Source organism: Alligator mississippiensis, chromosome 8, assembly GCF_030867095.1.
Source record: "Alligator mississippiensis isolate rAllMis1 chromosome 8, rAllMis1, whole genome shotgun sequence".
NCBI classification, from domain to species: domain Eukaryota; kingdom Metazoa; phylum Chordata; order Crocodylia; family Alligatoridae; genus Alligator; species Alligator mississippiensis.
In genome coordinates this window covers 21,200,201-21,218,456 of record NC_081831.1, presented here as the reverse complement: position 1 = coordinate 21,218,456, position 18,256 = coordinate 21,200,201, and the positions used below count along the sequence as shown (strand labels likewise).

At 47.1% G+C, this 18,256-nt stretch overlaps 1 protein-coding gene across 1 annotated transcript in view; it reads right to left on the bottom strand.

The window, feature by feature from the left end:
• LOC102567257 (bMERB domain-containing protein 1) overlaps positions 1–18,256 on the bottom strand; it is a 94,694-nt gene that overhangs the window by 60,092 nt on the left and 16,346 nt on the right. Inside the window, exon 2 of the mRNA XM_014595678.3 lies at positions 7,058–7,178. Within this exon, the coding sequence (XP_014451164.1) occupies positions 7,058–7,178 (121 nt within the window). The remainder of the gene's footprint in view (positions 1–7,057; positions 7,179–18,256) is intronic.

The window sequence follows — 18,256 nt, the reverse complement described above, 5'->3', positions numbered from 1 at the left end:
GGGGGCTTAGTTTTGCAAGACAGAAGAGGAAAATTGTCAGATGTCAATTTTGAAATGCAGCTTTTGCTGAAGTTCAATCAGCATGTTTAAACAGTTCCTGCTATGCAACTCAACATTCTTTTTCTCATTTCAACTGATTTTCTCATTTCAGTCTAATTTTGATTTTCAGACACTTTCTTTCCAATTCAGATGTATTTCATACCTTTTTGTTACCTTTTGAGCAATAAAAATTGTAGCAACAGAGGTTTTCTGTGGAAACAGCTTTCATTTGTCACCTGGCTATGAATATCTCCTTTCTGTTATTCTGGTATACCTATATGATGCTTTGACTTTTACAACGTACTTCACATGGAGAGGGTGAGAAGGATCTAACATTACATAGGTATTGGTAAAGTGTTATTCTGAAAACTGTATGACAACTATAACATTGTTTTCAGGTAAACCAGGGTGAGCTCCATGTAACTGAGTGTGCTTCTGTTGGCTTATGGAAAAGAAACCCACTCATTGCATTTGAAAATGAAAAATGATGCTAAGAGGCAATTCACCGTGTTTCACACATTTCTCATGAATCAACTTAACTTATAACTAGTTACTCTTTTAACTAGTTGAAAGTGGAAATATTTAACTTTTAACTTAACTCAAGTTAATATTAAAGGTGTTAACTTTTAACTTTAATTAGTTACATTTTTTATAAACTTTTCCCAAGACTGCTGAAGCCCTTTCCTCTGCTTCTGCTTGCATAAGCTGCAGAAGTTGCTTTTGTCCAAAAAGAAAAAGACAAGCACCTGAACTGGAAAGTCTATGAGGAAGATGGAACAGATAAAGACTAATTCAAGCCTTTGATGTGCAACATTTCCCTTTTGGCTTGATGTAATAAGAGAGACAGCTCTCCAAAGACCCCAGGTGATGGGAAAGCATAGGAAAGTTTTACGAGGATGCACTGGGAGTTTCAATTAAGTTATGTTTCATTGCAGAGATAGGTAGGTCAGAGAAACACGTTATTGCAGAGTACAAAACCTGGATATTTGGGAGTGCTCTTCTTTGAGCAACTAGCAAAGTTTCAGGTTCCTTTCCCAAAACCCAGTCTCATACTCCTAAAAAAAACCCAAACCCCCCAAACAGCAGCTGTGGTTCCTGCAAAAGTGTTGGGGGGAAGTTTTGTCCCTTGTGCCTGGCCAGATTGCAGGCTGATGCTCATGGCCTCCAATTGTTGGGGAGGCAAAGACAGAAAAGAAGCACTATAGACCACCAGGGATCTAGTGCGCTGAAGACTTGCGTGGAAAAAATATACACATATATTCACTCCAAATATATACTCATCCCTCCTACATGTATCCAGTGATGCTTTGCTGCTGTGAAAGTCCCCAGCCCTGTGATGGGTTCAGGTTGTGGTTTGTCTACATGGGAAAATTTTTACTGGAAAAATGTGAATTGGCTGCTTAACTGAGATTTCGATCAGTGCAAAAGCCTGCGTGCTTATTTTGGTGTAAGAATTTCTTTTGGTTTAGTTAAACCTGTTCCAAATGGACCCAAGCTAAGCCAAAATAAGCTTCATTTAACACTGGAGGAAGCATATCCACCCAGCCTTTTTAGTTAACTATAACAGTTTCAGTTCAGTTTCCAGGGGTGCAGCTTCCAGATGTAGTTAAGATGCTGTCTTGTGAGCCCAGCTTCTGGACAGCAGAGGAAGCTCCTGCTTTCTGTGAGCCAGGTGATCTCTCACCGTCCTGCTGTGCTAGCTTTGACCCAGGCTCTCTCAATTCCTTCTTTACCGCTATACAGCAAGTGTTCGCATGACTCATGGCAACAAACGAAGTCACAGGGAATCGGAGTGAATCACTGGGTGACCTTCAGCAGGGCTGCAGGTTCTTTGATTTGTGACAGCATCTGAAACCACATTGTGGTTGCTGTGGTCACAGCCTGTGGGATTCAATTGGATTGTTGAATATAAAATCCCAAGGACTGCAGACAGAGCCAGTTTCACTATTTGTGGGACTGGGGCTGTAAAACTAGTTTGCTTTCTGTCTTTCACTCCCCTCACCAACACGCACACCTCAACTGTAACTGGTTTCTGGCCACCATGATCACACTATTTTACAGTGACATGGCTTTAGGGTTCTGGAGACAATCACTGCAAAATAAGAGATGGTTTGCATACTATGGGGCGTGTGGTTTTTTTTTCTTCTCAAACAACCTGCCATAGAAGTTGAGCCTTACTGATGCATGCAATTTTACTGACTGCTCTTTTTTGCTTTGGATCAATGAAGTGTTGAAGGATCTGCTGAAAGGAAGAATGAGAAATCTATTTTATTATAAAATGGAAGATTAATTTCTTCTTTATATTCATTATTTCTGAAAATTATGAAGTCCCAAGAATGGGTCTCACCACAGACATCATGCTGTAATCAGGGAGGCATGGACAAAAACATCAAACAGATGAGAACTCATGGGCCCTGAGGTTCCCAGCACTGATGGTTGGAGGCCAAACACCATCCCTACATGCTGGACTCCGATGAGCTGTGACAGCAGCACTGAGTGAAAGGGGTTGATATTACCTTTGCCTTTTCCTCTGGCTGCTTTCCCACAACCCATCACTATCACCTCCCTAGGGAGAGGATTCTCTGTGTGTGAAGTTTTCAAATCAAAACTGGATTCTAAAAGCTGTGCTCTAGCCCAGTTAGGAAGTCCATAGGATTGTAGGTGATAAGGGCTGGAAGGGACCTCATGAGATCATCTAGTCCAGCTCCCTGATCAAGGCAGGGTCATCCCTGACCAAACCATCCCAGCCAAGTGTCTGTCTAGCCTGCTCTTGAAAACTTCTGAAAATGGAGATTCTTCAATTTCTCCAGGTAGCTTTTTCCAGTGCTTGACCACCCTCAAAGTCAGAAAGTTCCTCCTAATCTCCAACCTAAATTACCCCTGCTGAAGCTTGAGGCCATTGCTCCTAGTTCTATCCCCTACAGCCACACAGAAAAAAACATTTCCATCCTCTGTGTAATTGCCTTTCAAGTATTTGACGACTGTTATCGAATCCTTCCTCAGCCTTTAGACAAATTTGTGGGTCTGATGCTGTGTAAAACACTCTGGGCTATGTCATACAAGAGGCCAGATTAGAGGACTAGGATGTTCCTTCCTGACTTTAAACTTCGTTGAAACCTCAATCATATCACTGAGCTCCTGCCTATTTTCTCCCACTCAGGCCCTTACCTCAACCACTTTAACTGTGGCACTGAGAACGTCATGCAATATGGAGAGAGTTTCTCAGTGATTTTTTGTTTTGCTAGTTTCTCTTATTGTTGCTTTATTTTCACAGTCCTCATTGTGATCAGGTTTAGTCCAGCTAAATGGCTGCTTTCGCAACAAAACCTGCTAAAATGCAATTGTTCTCAAGTGTTGAAGTTTGAGTGAGATTCACTTACAATCCCAGACTCTTTTTTAATGGAGAAAAGCCCCAGAGTCAGCACTAGTTCTGCAGGGAACTGGGACTTTTTCTTTAAAAAAAGGCAGAGGCACCGCGCAAAGGCACAGAAGATCTTGAAGGGGGTTGTTTGTCCTAGTGAGGACACAGGAAACAACAGGGCAACCATTTTCATTGTACGTTGTACTTGGTGCATCCAAGTCATTTGGCTTTGCGGGCCGAATCTGGACTGCAGGACTTCTCACAGGCTGGATGACCCACCTCTGACAAGGGGGTTGATGGCTTGTCTGCACAGCTGTTGGAGCTGCTGTATTGGCATGGCTCTGTCACTTAAAGGGTGAATGCCTCCCCCACTTCTTCCCTAGCACAATTTTTGTCACCAATGGCAACCAAAGATCCTAAATCCAGTGGGAGGTAAGGGGAAGGGAGCGAGTAGCAGCAACGTTCACCCTCTGGGTTCTGGAGCTGCGCCAAACCAGCGGCTGCAGCAGCTGTACTGACAAGTAGGGCTGTGCGAGGCTTCGGGTGGTGATTTGATTCAGAGCAGATTCGGCTCGATTTGGTGGCCAAATCTCCAAATCTGAATCGAATCAGGGGACCAGTAAAAAGGTCCGAATCAATTTGAAGCTCTCTGAATCTTCGGAAAAGATTTGGAGAGCTTCAATGATTTGGGCAGTCCCCGCCTGCTGCAGCACGGAGCTGGAGCCAGACTCAGAGCTGGTAAATAGGGGGCTGGAGGAGGGTGGAGGGGACCATGGGGGGATCCCTGCCAGCCCCCATCCCCTGCTTGCTCCCCTAACCCCCCCCAGCACCTCTGACCCCCGCTGCCCGCTCCCGCAGCCCCCACATGGCTGCCCTGCCCACCCCAGCTCCTGGTGCTTTAAAAAAAGCCCCCACTCACCAGGTGCTGCTGGGTGGGGGGAGGGGATGATCCCCGCTGCCCCCCATTGCCCCACGCTGGAAGGGGGGCTCTGTCACAAGCCCTCCAACCCCCCCACACTCCTCCAGCCCCCCACGGCTGCCCCACCTGCCCCAGCTCCAGCCCTTTAAGAAAAAAAAACCAGAGAAAAACCCCAGGACTCACCACTCATGCAGCAGCCTCGGGGCTTCTGGGGGCTCATGGCAGAGCCCCCCACATGGTGCAGGGCAGCGGGGGCAGTGGAGGTTGCCCCCTGCCGGCGGGAACAGTGAGTCCAGGGGCGTTTTCTTGAGTTTTTTTTCCTTAAAGAGCCGGAGCCGCGGCAGGTGGGGGAGCCATGGGGGAGGGCTGGGATGGGGAAGGGGTTTGGGAGAGCAGGAGGGGGATAGGCCTGGCCTGGCTGATTCAGAGATTCAGCCAAACTGATTCACACAGGTCTACTGACAAGCCCTGCAGACTGCATGTGGCCTGTCAGGTGGACAGCTCTGGCTTAAGCCTTGACTGCCTGATCTTCAAGCATAATAGCAGACGGCCATAGGAGAGAAACACAACATAGAAAAGCTCTACCTACGAGTTGATGACTCTCCCTGGACAACCTAATTCAGGGGTTGGAGGCCTGTCACTGTAGATGGCAGCAGGTTGTTTTGGCTCTTCTTGAGTTACTTCAGCAGCTGGAGTATTTGACACGACTAAAACAAGAACTAATGGACTCATAAAACCTGTTGACGGTACAATGTCTTCTGCAACTGTAGATGGTACATCACCTGGAATTTGATTTCAGATCTGGTCAACAGGTCTGCTGCCACTGCGTGCTGGGCTTTCACCCCAGGCTTCACACCACAAACTGCAGCGGGGCTTGGGGCACAAAGCCCAGTGCACAGCAGCAGCCGCCTCGCCCTGTGCACAGATTGGGGGCAACGTGCCCCCCAGACCTCTGCTGGGGTGCATGCAGTGGCGGGAGCCCCCCTGCATGCCTGGACAAGCTACCCAGGCTCTGACCCTCCCTTGGCCTGGCCCGGCCCGGCCAGGACCCCATTCACCTGGTGGCAGGGGGCACGGAGGGGGATCGTCCCACTCATGCAGCTCGGCCCCAGCACCAGGGGGTGCAGCTCAGCCCAGCCACATGGGTCCTGCCGCTCCTATGTCCTGCTGCTCCTGGACTGCATTCTGGCTGCTCCCGATCACGAAGCCTCTGATAGTCTATCTCAGAGGCTGTCAGAGGCTCCCTGATCAACCAGTTGATCGGGATTGACCGGTTGGTGACCACTGCCATAGAGGTTATTTACATAACATTCTCCTTTCAATTCAACTGCTTGTTTACTGGACTCAGCAAGTCCTGCTTCTCATGGAACAAAAGGAACATGATTTTGAGGCCACAGAATTCCTATGTCTTGTTTGAAATTACAGCAAATGCAGATCTGAGTCTGCCTTCATGACACATGGAACAACTTGGAGTATAGTGTAGGTCATCTTCTTCTGTATGGGCGGTATTTCCATGCTGTTGGCAAACATCAGGCTGAAATTCCATTTAGATCAACAACAGTATTTGTGGCAGCTCAAAGCATACCCTGCTTGTTTCACTTCTTTTTGGATAGCGTGAACTTCTGACAACACACACATTTAATGTGATACTTGCATTTGTAATGACAGCATTTGGCATCACGGACATGGTATGTGTTGCATCTGTGGCTCTCACCACAGCTTTGGCAGCTTCCCAGAGTTGAAGAATTTACTATGTTATGTGCTGATGGTGGCTCCTTTAGTGAATTCCCTTTGAATTGCACTTGCTGAATCTCAGTTGATATCAGTTTTGCAGACAAGCTTTAAACAGTGAGATTCAGCCTTGTTAAATGTTTCTTCCTAAGCATTGGTGGATGTTAAGTTTTGCTTTGAAAGGAGTCTGCAGCAGGGCTTCATCCTGAATCCCACACACAAGCTGATTCCCAGTTGAGACTCAAGACTTGTACCATAAATACAATTCTTGGACAAACAATTCAACTCACCTGTATATGCTGCAATCCTTTCATCTGGCAGCTGACTGCACTTGTTGAAATGGAACTGTCTAACAGTTTCAGGTGGAGTTAGTGTGAGATGATTATTTAGTAGTGTGAGGATTTCAGTGTTTGACTTGTCATGGGGTTTTGCTGGGGACATTGTGAGTACACAATATCAAAAGCATCTGAGCCAATGACAGTCAGTAGCATGGCACACTTTCGGTTAAGCTCAGTAATCTGATTGACCTCCAGGTAGAAGACAGAGGCATAGACATTCCAGGATGATGACCTGGCCCTACCAAATGCTTCTCTGCAGTCCAAGGTCACCGTGTTGGGGAGAAGCTTTTCTGAGCATCTCCTGGGAAGGAACCCCTTGGGCTGGGCTCCTCTGGCAGCAATCAGCACTTAACAGTTCAGGATGAAGACATGGCAGCATCCTGCTCACTGGACTCCTGTCCTTGGCACCAGCTCTGTATATTGCAGGGATTTGTCTCAATGAGATCAGGCAGAAAGCCACAGGGCAGCCATCTTTATAATACTAGCAAAGGCTTAACTGAATGCTCTTCAAGCATAACAGCAGGCAGCAACAGAAGACAAAGGTATCATTGAATAGCCCCAACCACTGGCAGGTGCGCGCGCACGCACACACACACACACACACACACACACACACACACACACACACACACACACACACACACACAGAGAAACTGGTGCTCTACTCACATGTATCTCAGCTCTGACTCCCTTCGCACGAGGACCTCTCTTATTCTCTCAATTTTAAAGAGCTCCCCTTCTATGTCATCAATGGTTGTGGTGGAATCAGCCATTGAAACAATGTCCTTTTCTGCAAATGAAACATGGAATGAATCAGGTTAAAAGCAGGAATAAAGGATAGATGATTCGTGGAGACAAGGGATCAAATACTCTCATGGTTCAATCCTGCAAGGTGTGGAGCATCCTTGCCTTAGTTCAGCAAAGCAATTAGGCACATGCTTAACTTAAAACTCACTGGGTCTGATTTACACTACATTTTCAGTGTAGCTTAATCCTACTTTACCTGCCTATGTAATCCACAGGGGATTTAGGGCACATCTACCCTGCCAGGCAGCAATGCCCTCCACCATGCTGGACTGCTCTGGACAAGCTACTTACTGAACTGGAAAAACTGTAGTTGTGTCTGTGTAGCACTACAGGCAGGCAAATGAGCACTGCTGAGTGACAGTTTCAATTAGCCCACACACAGCAATGTACAGATGCAGCTACACAGCTTGCAGTTCAAGGGGCAGCCTCAGAGGTGAAACTAGGTGGGTTGAAACTGGCAGCACTCCAGCACGCCCAGGATGAGGACCTGGCAAGCATCAAAGATAAAGCCGTTGTGTGGCTCTGCCACATTAATGAAGCGTAGAGGGGGAAATGAAGTATATGAGAAAAGAAGAGGTGCAATTAATGACTTTCCTGCCCCAGGCAAACTCCCTTGTGCTCAGAGAGGGGTTAGGTTGGTATACTGAGCTCTGGAGAGCAAGGTGTAGTGGGGAAAGGAAAAAGGGGAAAGGAAGGTGTTCCTGACCCGTACCCAGATCCTCTGACCAGATGGTGCAGGGCTGTTTCTGCTATGGCAAAAACTAGTGGAGCTGGGGGCCATTCTGGCACCCCCTCCAAGTTTGCTTCTCTTGGCCCCCTAGTTATGCTACTAGACAGCCTGCCCATGTAGCATGCTTAAGTTCCCCAGTATGCTGTTTGCTGTATCAGTATGGCTTTACTGTAACTGAGAATCACATCTATCATATTCAGCAGAACAGTCACACCCTTACATTCTTTGCTCAATCTTGGTAGCAGTGCAAGCACCAAACAAGCTGGAACACTAACTTGCAGCAACTCTACTGACTTCAGTGGTACCACTTCAAAAATACACTAGGAAAAGAGAGATTAGATTCTGGTCCAAGACACATACACTTCCATATGTGAAAGTTAACTTCTGTAAAAGTGCCATGCAGTTGCCCTTTTCCTTTACTTGTATTTTCTTGGCTTTGCTCAATCTGCTCTGCCCTAGAACAGTTCTGCTTGGCTGCACACATTATCATCAGAGCCAGCTCAGTCAGCTCTTCAAGCATGCAGTGCCCATGTGAAGGATTGTGTCTGAAAAGGAAGCCTGCTGGAATCAGTTCCTGCTCCTTACAGGCTGAGCATGGGGCTAGATTGCCGAGGGTGCTAAGGTGTGTGGTTGACAGCCCACAGGTCGCGAGTTTGAGGCTACAGCAAAAGCACTTGCAGCATGGCCCTGTCAGATTCCAATGAAAATCTGTGACTTCTGCTAAATACCTTGTCAAAAGGACATGGAAAAAGGAAAGCAACAGGTCAAGCATGAAGTTAGCTCTGTCACCTTTAACCCTCTTTCTTGAGCTTTGCTGATTATTCTTTCAAAGCCAATGTTTTGCCAGACTTTACACTGGTGATAAACATCAGAATACCTGTGACCTCATCCTCTATAAAGCAGTGAAAGAATGAATGAGAAGACTTGCTTAAGGGGAGAGTATGAACTGATGTTTCATTCTTTAGATAGTCAGACTGCTTGTGTTTTGCCTAGAGACATTTCTGCTGGAGATGAATGGAAGGCAGAGAGAAAAGACTGTTAGACTAAGAGGCTGTTCTGCCTTGTCTGAGATCACTGTTAGGACATGGGGAGCACAAAGTTCAGAAGTAAGAGCCTAAAAAAGTACCTGATGTTCTATTAGCCATGGTAAGAAATACCTGTACCATACTGGACATGTCCTCCATCTGACATGTCTTAACCAGATGTGCACTGGTTGTTACATACCTGTCCTCAGCTAGCTCTCTATTCAATACACAATCCTAGCTCAAGCCTCCATCCGGACCCAACTGTACAAAGGACTGGAAGAGGCCCCCTGGGCCATTTTAACATGGCAACTTTCATCCTCATTACAAGGGAGAAGGGGCAGAGCTCTTTAAGAAGAACAAGGCAGGCTGGAGGCCATACCCTAGAGAGAAATATAAGGGAAGGTTCCCAGCAGTGAATTGGGGTGGGGATAGAGGGGGGCAGAAGGGCTTTCCTCTGGTGAGAAGGACAGAGCTCCTGCTGGAGGAATAGAAACCCAGGGGAATTGCCTGTTGATGAGTCTGGGGTAAAACTTAGGGAGGCCTAATAGGCCACAAGGAAAGCCATCTTGGTGCTGGGCCTATCCAGAAGGATTAAGAAGCATGAAGAAGAGGGGATTGGCCTGGGCAGGCTTACCAGGTGGGAAAAAGTCCAATAGAGATTGGCAACAAGAATTAAAGGACATTGGGCAGAAAGTCCAAACTGAAGAAGCAAGTACCAGTAGACCCAAAAAACCTCATGTCCTGTTGACTAATCTGTTCTTCTCTTCAGACACCTGCACACTGAATTAGAGCAAGATGTGGCAGGCGAGATAAAGGAACCCCTGGGGAGGAGGGAAGGCTAGAGTGCAGAGAGTGCAGATGGCATCCCATCTTGAGCAAGGAGAAGGTGCAAGCCACTGCATTTGGTATACTGGCCGGGAAGACAGCAGTAGATACGAAGAATGCTGAGGACCATGAGACCATGGAGCAACTAGTACACCTCCTGGCATAGTAACAACTGAACAGCGAAAGGCCAACAGAGAACACGCACAAAGGACTTTAGACCTCCTATTACAAGAAATATAAGGCTTATGTGGGAAAATGGAGAATAGATGGGTCTGCATCATGAACAAGGAACAGCTCAATTAGACGTCCTGAGACAACAACAATAATTAATGTGAACATTGCAAGAAATGACTGAGGCCAAAGCTGCTGCTCCCTGCCAGAGTTGCCAGGATTTGTCCCTGAAAAATGACAAAGGATGACAACCCAGAGTCTTTTCCCAAACTATTTGAGAAGGCCACCATGGCAGCTTGATGGAGTTTCAATATGTGGGCCCTGAGAACTAGACATTTGTTAATTGGAGAGGCTCAGGCCACTGATCAAACACTACCTGAGAAGAGGCCCCAGAAGTAAAGAAGGCTATCCTAAAACATCTCAAAATATCTAAGGAGACATACAAGCAAAGATTCTGAGAAAGAAAAATGGATATAGCACAGTAACCCAGACATTGGCATGACAACTGAAAGACACTGCACAGAAGTACCTGCAGCTGGATATAAGGTTGAAGGAGCTAGGCATGTTCAGCTTGCAGAAAAGGTGCTTAAGAGGAGACATGATAGCAATCTTCACATACTTGAAGTGCTGCCATAATGAACAGGGAAAACACGTTGCTGCAGGGAGGGGGGCATAGACCACTGGCTTGAAGTTGCAGCAAAGTAGGTTTAGATTGGATATCTGGAAAAAATTCTTCACTGGCAGAACAGTGAGGCAGTGGAATTGACTGCCGAAGGAAGTTGTGGACTCTCCATCAGCGGAAGTGCTCAAGAAGAGGTTGAACAGCCACTGGTTCCACTATAGGTATTTCCTATGCTTCTGGATTTTGCTGGTTACCACATAGGGCTGGGAGGGAATTTTGCGCTCCCCCCTTCCCTTCCTGCTACATGCGTCAAGATTTTTTTAAGCCCTCCTCAGAGGCATTGGCTGCAGACAAAGCTGGGGATTTTGACTGAGGTGTGCCAATACCCCTGCCAAGACTTAAACCTGGAGGTCCCTGGCTAGAGGACCTTGCCCCCTGTGCTCAGGGTCAGACCAATCTTCATATTCAGGAACTGGAAGGAATTTCCCCCCATAGTCAGATTGGTATGCATTGTGGGGGTTTTTGCCTTCCCTGTAGTGGGGGGCATGACCCTCTATCCAGGATCACTTGAGCATATATGGACAACATGTCATAGAAGCAGGACATTGGCTGCTGTGGTTCCCCTGCTTTACTTGTGGCAGGTTAGTGTTAGGTCTGTGTTGTGTCAGGGTTGATGGCAATCTTATGTAGAGTTTAGTTTATGGTTTGTATGGGATGATTTGCCTAGGGATGATCCTGCCTTAGGCAGGGGGTTGGACTAGATGGCCTCTGGAGGTCCCTTACAGTCTTACATCTCCATGACTCTAAAAGCTACCACTGTCACTGATACACAACCAGGGCTGAAGCCACCATATGCTCCGTGCTCCAAGTCAGAGTCATAGTCAGAGCCAAAGGGGCACACACCCAGGGGGCAGGTGGCTGGGGAGGAGGGGGGGGGGGGGGCAGACACCAGTTGGAGAGTATGCAAGGGGCAGGCTGCCTGCCCCTCCCCTCCCCCCCCCCCCCCCGCATTTCATTCCCCACTGCTTGTCCCCCTGCTGCTGGTTTCCTTGCAACAGCAGTGGAGGGAAGGGAAGAATTTAAGACAACCCTTCAATATAATTAGATTCTATGCATAGAAAATTATAACTAATTTATAATTGTCCATGTATAGAATCTAATTATTGGGGGTCACCTTAAATTCAAAGTCATCTTGGATTTGGCTACATATGGTAGCATAGAACCTGTGTGGGCAGTAATTTCATACTTGAATATAAAAAAACATAGTACTAAGATTGTACTACCAACCACCTAATGAGGAGAGTGAAGGTAGTTATGAAATGCTGAGGGAAATTAGAGAAGCTGTAAAAGTAGGATAGGCAATAATAGTGGGAGTCTTCAACTACCCTCATATTAACTAGATAAAACACCTCATGAGGGTGAGATTTGGAGATAAAATTTCTGGATCTAACAAATTACTGCTTTCTAGAATAACTTGTCTTGCAACACACAACAGGAGAAGGAACTCTGTGCCTAATCCGGAGTAGTACACAGGTCCTGGCTCAAGAGGTATCTAGGTAAGCCACTCCATAATAGTGACCATAGCATAACCAATTCAATACCCTAGTGGAGGGAGTAAGTCAAAAACAACCCCACTATGCCAATATATAGCTTTAGCCAAAGGCAGATCCAGGACTTCAAAGCAGGTGGTGCAGAAGCAACAACCAGCACTGAAGATGTGGCTTGACTCCTGCTCTCAGCTTCCCCCCACCCGCACAAAGGAGGGCAGGCCACACTGTGGAAGCAGTAGTCAGGGACTTTTATTAAGTCCCCAAATCAGGTAAGAATTCCCCCTCCCCTCCCCCACTCCCTTCCCCTCCATGCTCAGCAGCACATTTCCTCTACTCTCATCCCCCTACTTAAGTCTCAGGGTGCAGGAAGAGGACACCAATTTGCCGCTGCCCTGGCCACTCCTACCATGCTCCTACCAGGGCTGCAAGAAGCAGGAGCACAAGGAGCCAGGCTCTTCAGGGGAAAGCAAAAGAGGTGCTTGGATGTTCCTTCCTTGCATTTGCTCCTGGGCTGGCAGGGGACACCCAGAAAGACCAGGCCGGGAGGGAAACCTGCCCACTACAGCTGCTGCTGCTCTTCCTGATGCCCATGCAGCCTGTCTTGAGCAGAGCAGAAGTGGCTTTGGAGTTCCCCCACCCCATGGTCAGCCAAGGACAGTGGCAATGGTGCTTAGGGGATGGGGAAAATAGGAGGGGAGGGAATGGGAGATGCCGTTGAGCACAGAGAAGGGAGGGGGTGCCAAGAGAGGTGGATTCTTACCTGTTTCAAAGACATTAAAAAAGTTCCTGGCTGCTGTTCCTACAGCATAACCTGAAAGGGGGTATGACCATGACACTGCTCCCTCTCTGCCTCTGCCCTTGCCTGTTGGTGGTACCTTACCCAGCAAAACAGGAGCTCGGACTAAGGGTAGAACTGAAAGATAACAGGTCAGACTAGGAAGACAGCTGATACGCAGACAACAAAAATGAGCTAAACGGTTAGTACAACTCCCTGAGGTAGTCACAACAGAGCCAGACTTAACAAATTACTTGGTACACAAGATTGACACTCCTCCCAGAAAGGTGGCTCTGCACCTCCAATCACTCAGCTCCAGCACCAACAAATGCAGCTGGCTGTGTGGGAAGCAGCACCTTACCTGAGACTGAGGGTAGCAATGGCACCAACTCTTGGTTAATACATTTCACATCTAATGAATAAATACCTAAACTGTCCTTGCACACAAAACACATGTGAACATGTGTGCACACTAAGGCAGATGCAGACATGTGTACATGGTAAGGACACCCAAACCTGGACATGCACTCAGATACAATTCACATCTTCCCATTTATGGCCTCTGCATAGACCATAACCAGGCTCTTGCTGCTTGTTATGCTCTATGTACAAATGGGGCTTGAATATGTACAAATGGGGCTTGAATATCATGGGTTCATGGAGTCTTGGAACATTTCATGGTTATTGTGGCACATCCCCCTGCCAGCTCCTTACTCAGACAGTATTTAGGAGGCAGCACAGAGCAAAATCTACATTTGTTAAGATCTCTCTCGCCCCACCCTCAATTTATTCTCTATCTGGAGAGGGATCTTGGTCTGTGAATTAGGATACTTATGTAATCCAGACACCCACTATGTTCCCTCAATCTCTCTCATAAGAAACTCCAGTGAAGCTTGTGCCTAGCTGGAGTCTTTCAATCCAGTAAGGGAGAGATACTGCCTATCAGATTCACACACTGACATTCCCCATACCAAAAACTCCCCTCTCCGATACTTTGGATGGCTTATTTTTTTAATGAACCAAAATCTGGGTCCCTCCCTCACCCATAGCTCTAAATGAAGGACACTCAGAGTCTGGCTAGGGGTCAAATTAGCCTTTTCTGACAGTATCCCAGTCAGAAAAGGGGGACATGCCATGCTAGTTTGCTCATGCTGAATATATTCACCCCAGAGCCCAGGTGCTCCCTCAGGTCAGCCTGACCAGCTGCACTGGGGAGGTGCACAGAGCAAGGGGGAAACTCTGATAGCCCCCAGCTGCTCTAGTGCCCACATTGCTGGGGGTGAGGGAAACAGCAGGAGGATCATCCTGGTGAGAATAAGCAGACTGTGGGACAGCAGACGGCTGTGGGTGAGGTGAGGGGTCCTACTGTGTTCCTCAGGAAGGAAGCCCATCCCCTGGTATCCTACCTCTGCCTGGGTAATCTCATCAACCTCACTCAACCACGTGGGCCCTTGCTTGTAAAACATGGGTGAGGTTGAGGAGCATGTGGGGCCAAAGGGCTTTTGAAAGTAGGAGGAGATGGGAAGGGTTTAAGAAGCAGAGATGGTAAAGTTGGGAGGCACCGGGAGCAACTTTATGTTGCAGGAGATTACAGGGGGAGAAAGAAGCACAAAGCCTCCCTGCTTCTGTAGCTCCTAGCAGTGGGGCTATAGCCCTACTTTTAAGATAGCTGGAGCTGACATCCCCCAGCAATGCTGTTGGAAAGCAGGTTAGTTATTTTTGTTACTTGACATGATCAGCTAAATCTGATTTGTGGGAATGCTGAACAAGTGCCCTTCTTCAGGTCTTTGTGCCTGAAAGCTTACCTACCCTACCTATACAGCTGGACACATAAATGACAGCACAAAAAAACCCTTTCCTTCTCATGCATTTCCTGGACCACCATGGCCACAACAACATTTCTCTTTCTCCCTTGCTTTCCATTCATTTTGCTGAAAGTTGGGGAGAGAACAGGAAGAGACAGATTTGAAGAAGTTTGGGAATTGGATGCTTTGCTGTGGTCAAAGGCCGTAATTCAGGGATCCCTGATCTGATTCACTCCAACTTTTGTGCAAAGGTCTTACTGTGGCCCTGAACTAAACCTGCCAATTTGGAGGCCAATAGGACTTTATATGGAGGGGATCAAACTTATAATGAAAACCTAGTTTCAACCTAAACTATGGAGCAAATGCTGTCACTTCACAGGGTTTAATTTAAAGTGATAATCTGCAAAGCCATGGGTAGAATCTGAAAAGCAGGATTTCAGTGTTCTTTCTCCAAGTTACTGTAAGCTAAACAAGAAACAGTGGGATTTTGAGACCAGGTGATGTTCAGGGTTAATGTGGGACAGTAATAACCTGGAGCTACTTGTAGACAGGCAGTGCTTTGCAGACAGATGGGTAAAGAGCAGCTGATTCTATTGTTTAATGTTTGCATTTAATTCAGCTTTGTCACACCAGCAAATATAGAACAAGTGGCATTTCAATGACATTTGGCGTTATCAGTTATTGGTTTCGGTTGAGCTCCTTGAATTAAGGTTTGTAGGCATGATATACAGAAGTTACTCATTTCATGCAATAACCCTTTGTCCTTCTGCTCAAGGATCTCACTGTGCTCTGCAACCAACAGTTAAGCTTCATAACCCACCTATGATGTACGTATTGTTTTCACTGCCCAGACAGGGAAACTGAGGCACAGAGAGGGAAAATGACTTACTCTAGGTAACACAAGGAGTCAGAGGCATAGCCAGGAAAAGAACCCAGGCATCCTGACTTCCAGATTCCCTTTTTCCTTCCCATAAAGGTTATATCTAGGTTTCTTGGGTTGAACTTTGCAGTGGGAGGAATGGAATGGAAATTGCCAAGTGTCAAACAAAAATGGATTGTAAAGCTGGAAACAGTGAGTGCAGAGAGAACCTTGTGCTGTGAGTACCGGGATAAGCTGGACAGACAACCTTCCATGGCCCAGCTGCAGTGTTTCATATAGGCAGTTATGAGTTCAAACATATCTATACATGTCACCATCCCTCAAGAGTTTTGCTATTGCCTGGGCTGGGGCATAGATATAAAGTAGAAGAGTCAGTTGCCCCATGGCTGACATTTGCTAGGGGTAACCAACCAGTAGAGGCATAACAAAGCACCTGGGTGCCCAGAACAGTGGCAATGCATAGGGACAGCAGTGACTTCCAGCTGCTGGTGTGGCTGGCATGGCTATGCAGCTGCGGCAGCATCTATTTTTCTGTCCCCTCACTCCCTTAAGTCAATGCCCAGGGTTCCAGCTTCAGGTGTCCCACTTTAGCTACGCTATTGCCAACAGGGCATGCCCCCACATAGCAGGCAGGGTTGCCAGCCCAAGAATTTTTTTTTTGCCAACCTGCAAACTGTTTACTGATAACCAAACTTTTTACTGGTGTGCGTTTTTATTGACATACATTATATGTAATGCAAATGTAACCCTTCTGCAATGCCCTGGACAGAAGTATCAGGGGCCAGGTTTAAATTTAGCAGTTTAACACCAGCTGTCTCAATCTGGCTTGAGCCTTCACCCAGAAACCTAGGAAAATACATTTTAACTGGGTATTCTAAAGTGAACAGCCTTCCTCACTCGCAAGCAACGTTCAACTAAAACAGGGTTGATTAACAGGAAAAAAAGGATAAACATATAACCTTGGGGAAGACCATAACCATTAAACATTAAGTGACCTCAAGCAGTTAACAGTCTCACCCACTAGCAAACGAACTGTGCCTCCCACTTCCCTGTCCAGTCCAGTGCCTCAGACTGCCTACGGCAGGGGCGGGCAATTATTTTGGATGGAGGGCCGCTTACTGAGTTTTGACAAGCCATCAAGGGCCGCATGACAAGCAGCCAGGGGCAGATAAATATTAATTTTCTAAATTTTTTAGGGGCCCGACAGGCCGGATAGGATGGCCTGGTGGGCCGCATTTGGCCCATGGGCCGCATTTTGCCCACCCCTGGTCTAGGGCCATGCAGACCTGCTTGCCATTGAAGTTAACTGTTGCTACAGGCAGGCAATGGCCAATAGGACTTAGTGGCAGCATGTGGTTGTAGGGAGGGTGGGGGGACAGGTAGGAGTAGGTTATGGACACTCCCATAGGTCACAAAACGCTAATGGAAAGCTCCCTGCAGGGTGCTGAGCTATGCTCATTCTCAGACACAAGGTGGCAATGCTTTTGCTCTGTCCATCAAGACTTGCATCCAGCCTCATTCCAGGAACAGATCGTCAATCAAGCTCATGGTTTCCTGGTTTTTTTTACAGACAGCTCAACTTTTGTAAGAGACTTTATGAATAAGCATTTTTAGCCTTTTTTTTTTTTTTGAACAGTTGGCAACCCTGTTAGTAGGGCACTTCCCCTGCACTGGGTCCTTTGGGTAAGGTGCTGATCCACACAGCACACATCTGCCTCATCAAGGATTTTCCCCACCTCTTTGGAAATCTAATAAGACCTACGAAGTTGGATGAGGGAGTGGTGCAGTGCTACGCAGTATATCCTTTCGTGATGTACTGGCTCAGTAAACATGCACAGGTCTTCTGACTCTGGAGGGTCTCATTCACAGAGAAGCTACAGAACCTGCTCTGAATGCTAACAGACACAGTGCTCATTTAGCTTGCATGGCAAAGGATCCAGTGGTTCATGCCCTAAAACTAGAGCAAAGGTTCTCCTCCCTGCTTCCCCACACAGTGCAAACTATACGTAGGGACCTACTTAAGTCGTGGTGAAACTAAACTATTTTCATGGGTTGGTAGCAGCATAAAGAGCACATTTCACGGACATTTTCCAGATGTGTTCTGCCAGCCCTGCCCCTCAGCACTGACTGGTGGAGAGGCCCTGGTGGGGGAGGAGGGACAAGGGGGCAGCTGCCCTTAATACCGCCTCATTACCTGGCACCTTCCCCTCCCTGAGTGGGCTGCAAAGCTGGGCCATAGCAGCGAGGATTGCTAGCTCCCACTGGGGAGCTAGCATTTTTTTTTTAAGTTGATCTCATGGACAATCCCAGATTTCACAGTTTCTGCAAAATTGTGAATTAAGTAGATCCCTAGCTATATGATAACAGAAACCCATTGCCCTGTCATGAATAGCCCCAAATGAGGCAGCTCCTTAGCTTTTAAGTTTTCTTAAAGCCTTAAAGCATCTCCATGGTTTATCTTCATTACCCAGAAAGCTAAATCAGGCGAGTGAGAGGGTAGGAAATAAAACCTGCCACAACAAGGGCACCAAATTCCTTTAGACATCCCTCAATGGACAGTGAAATGAAGAATTCATATTGCACTAGCACCGAGGGCTCCCACTTGGGGACCAGGCCCCCACCCTGCTACACACTGCACAAACACAGATCTGAAAACAGCCCCTCCCCTAAGGAGCTTG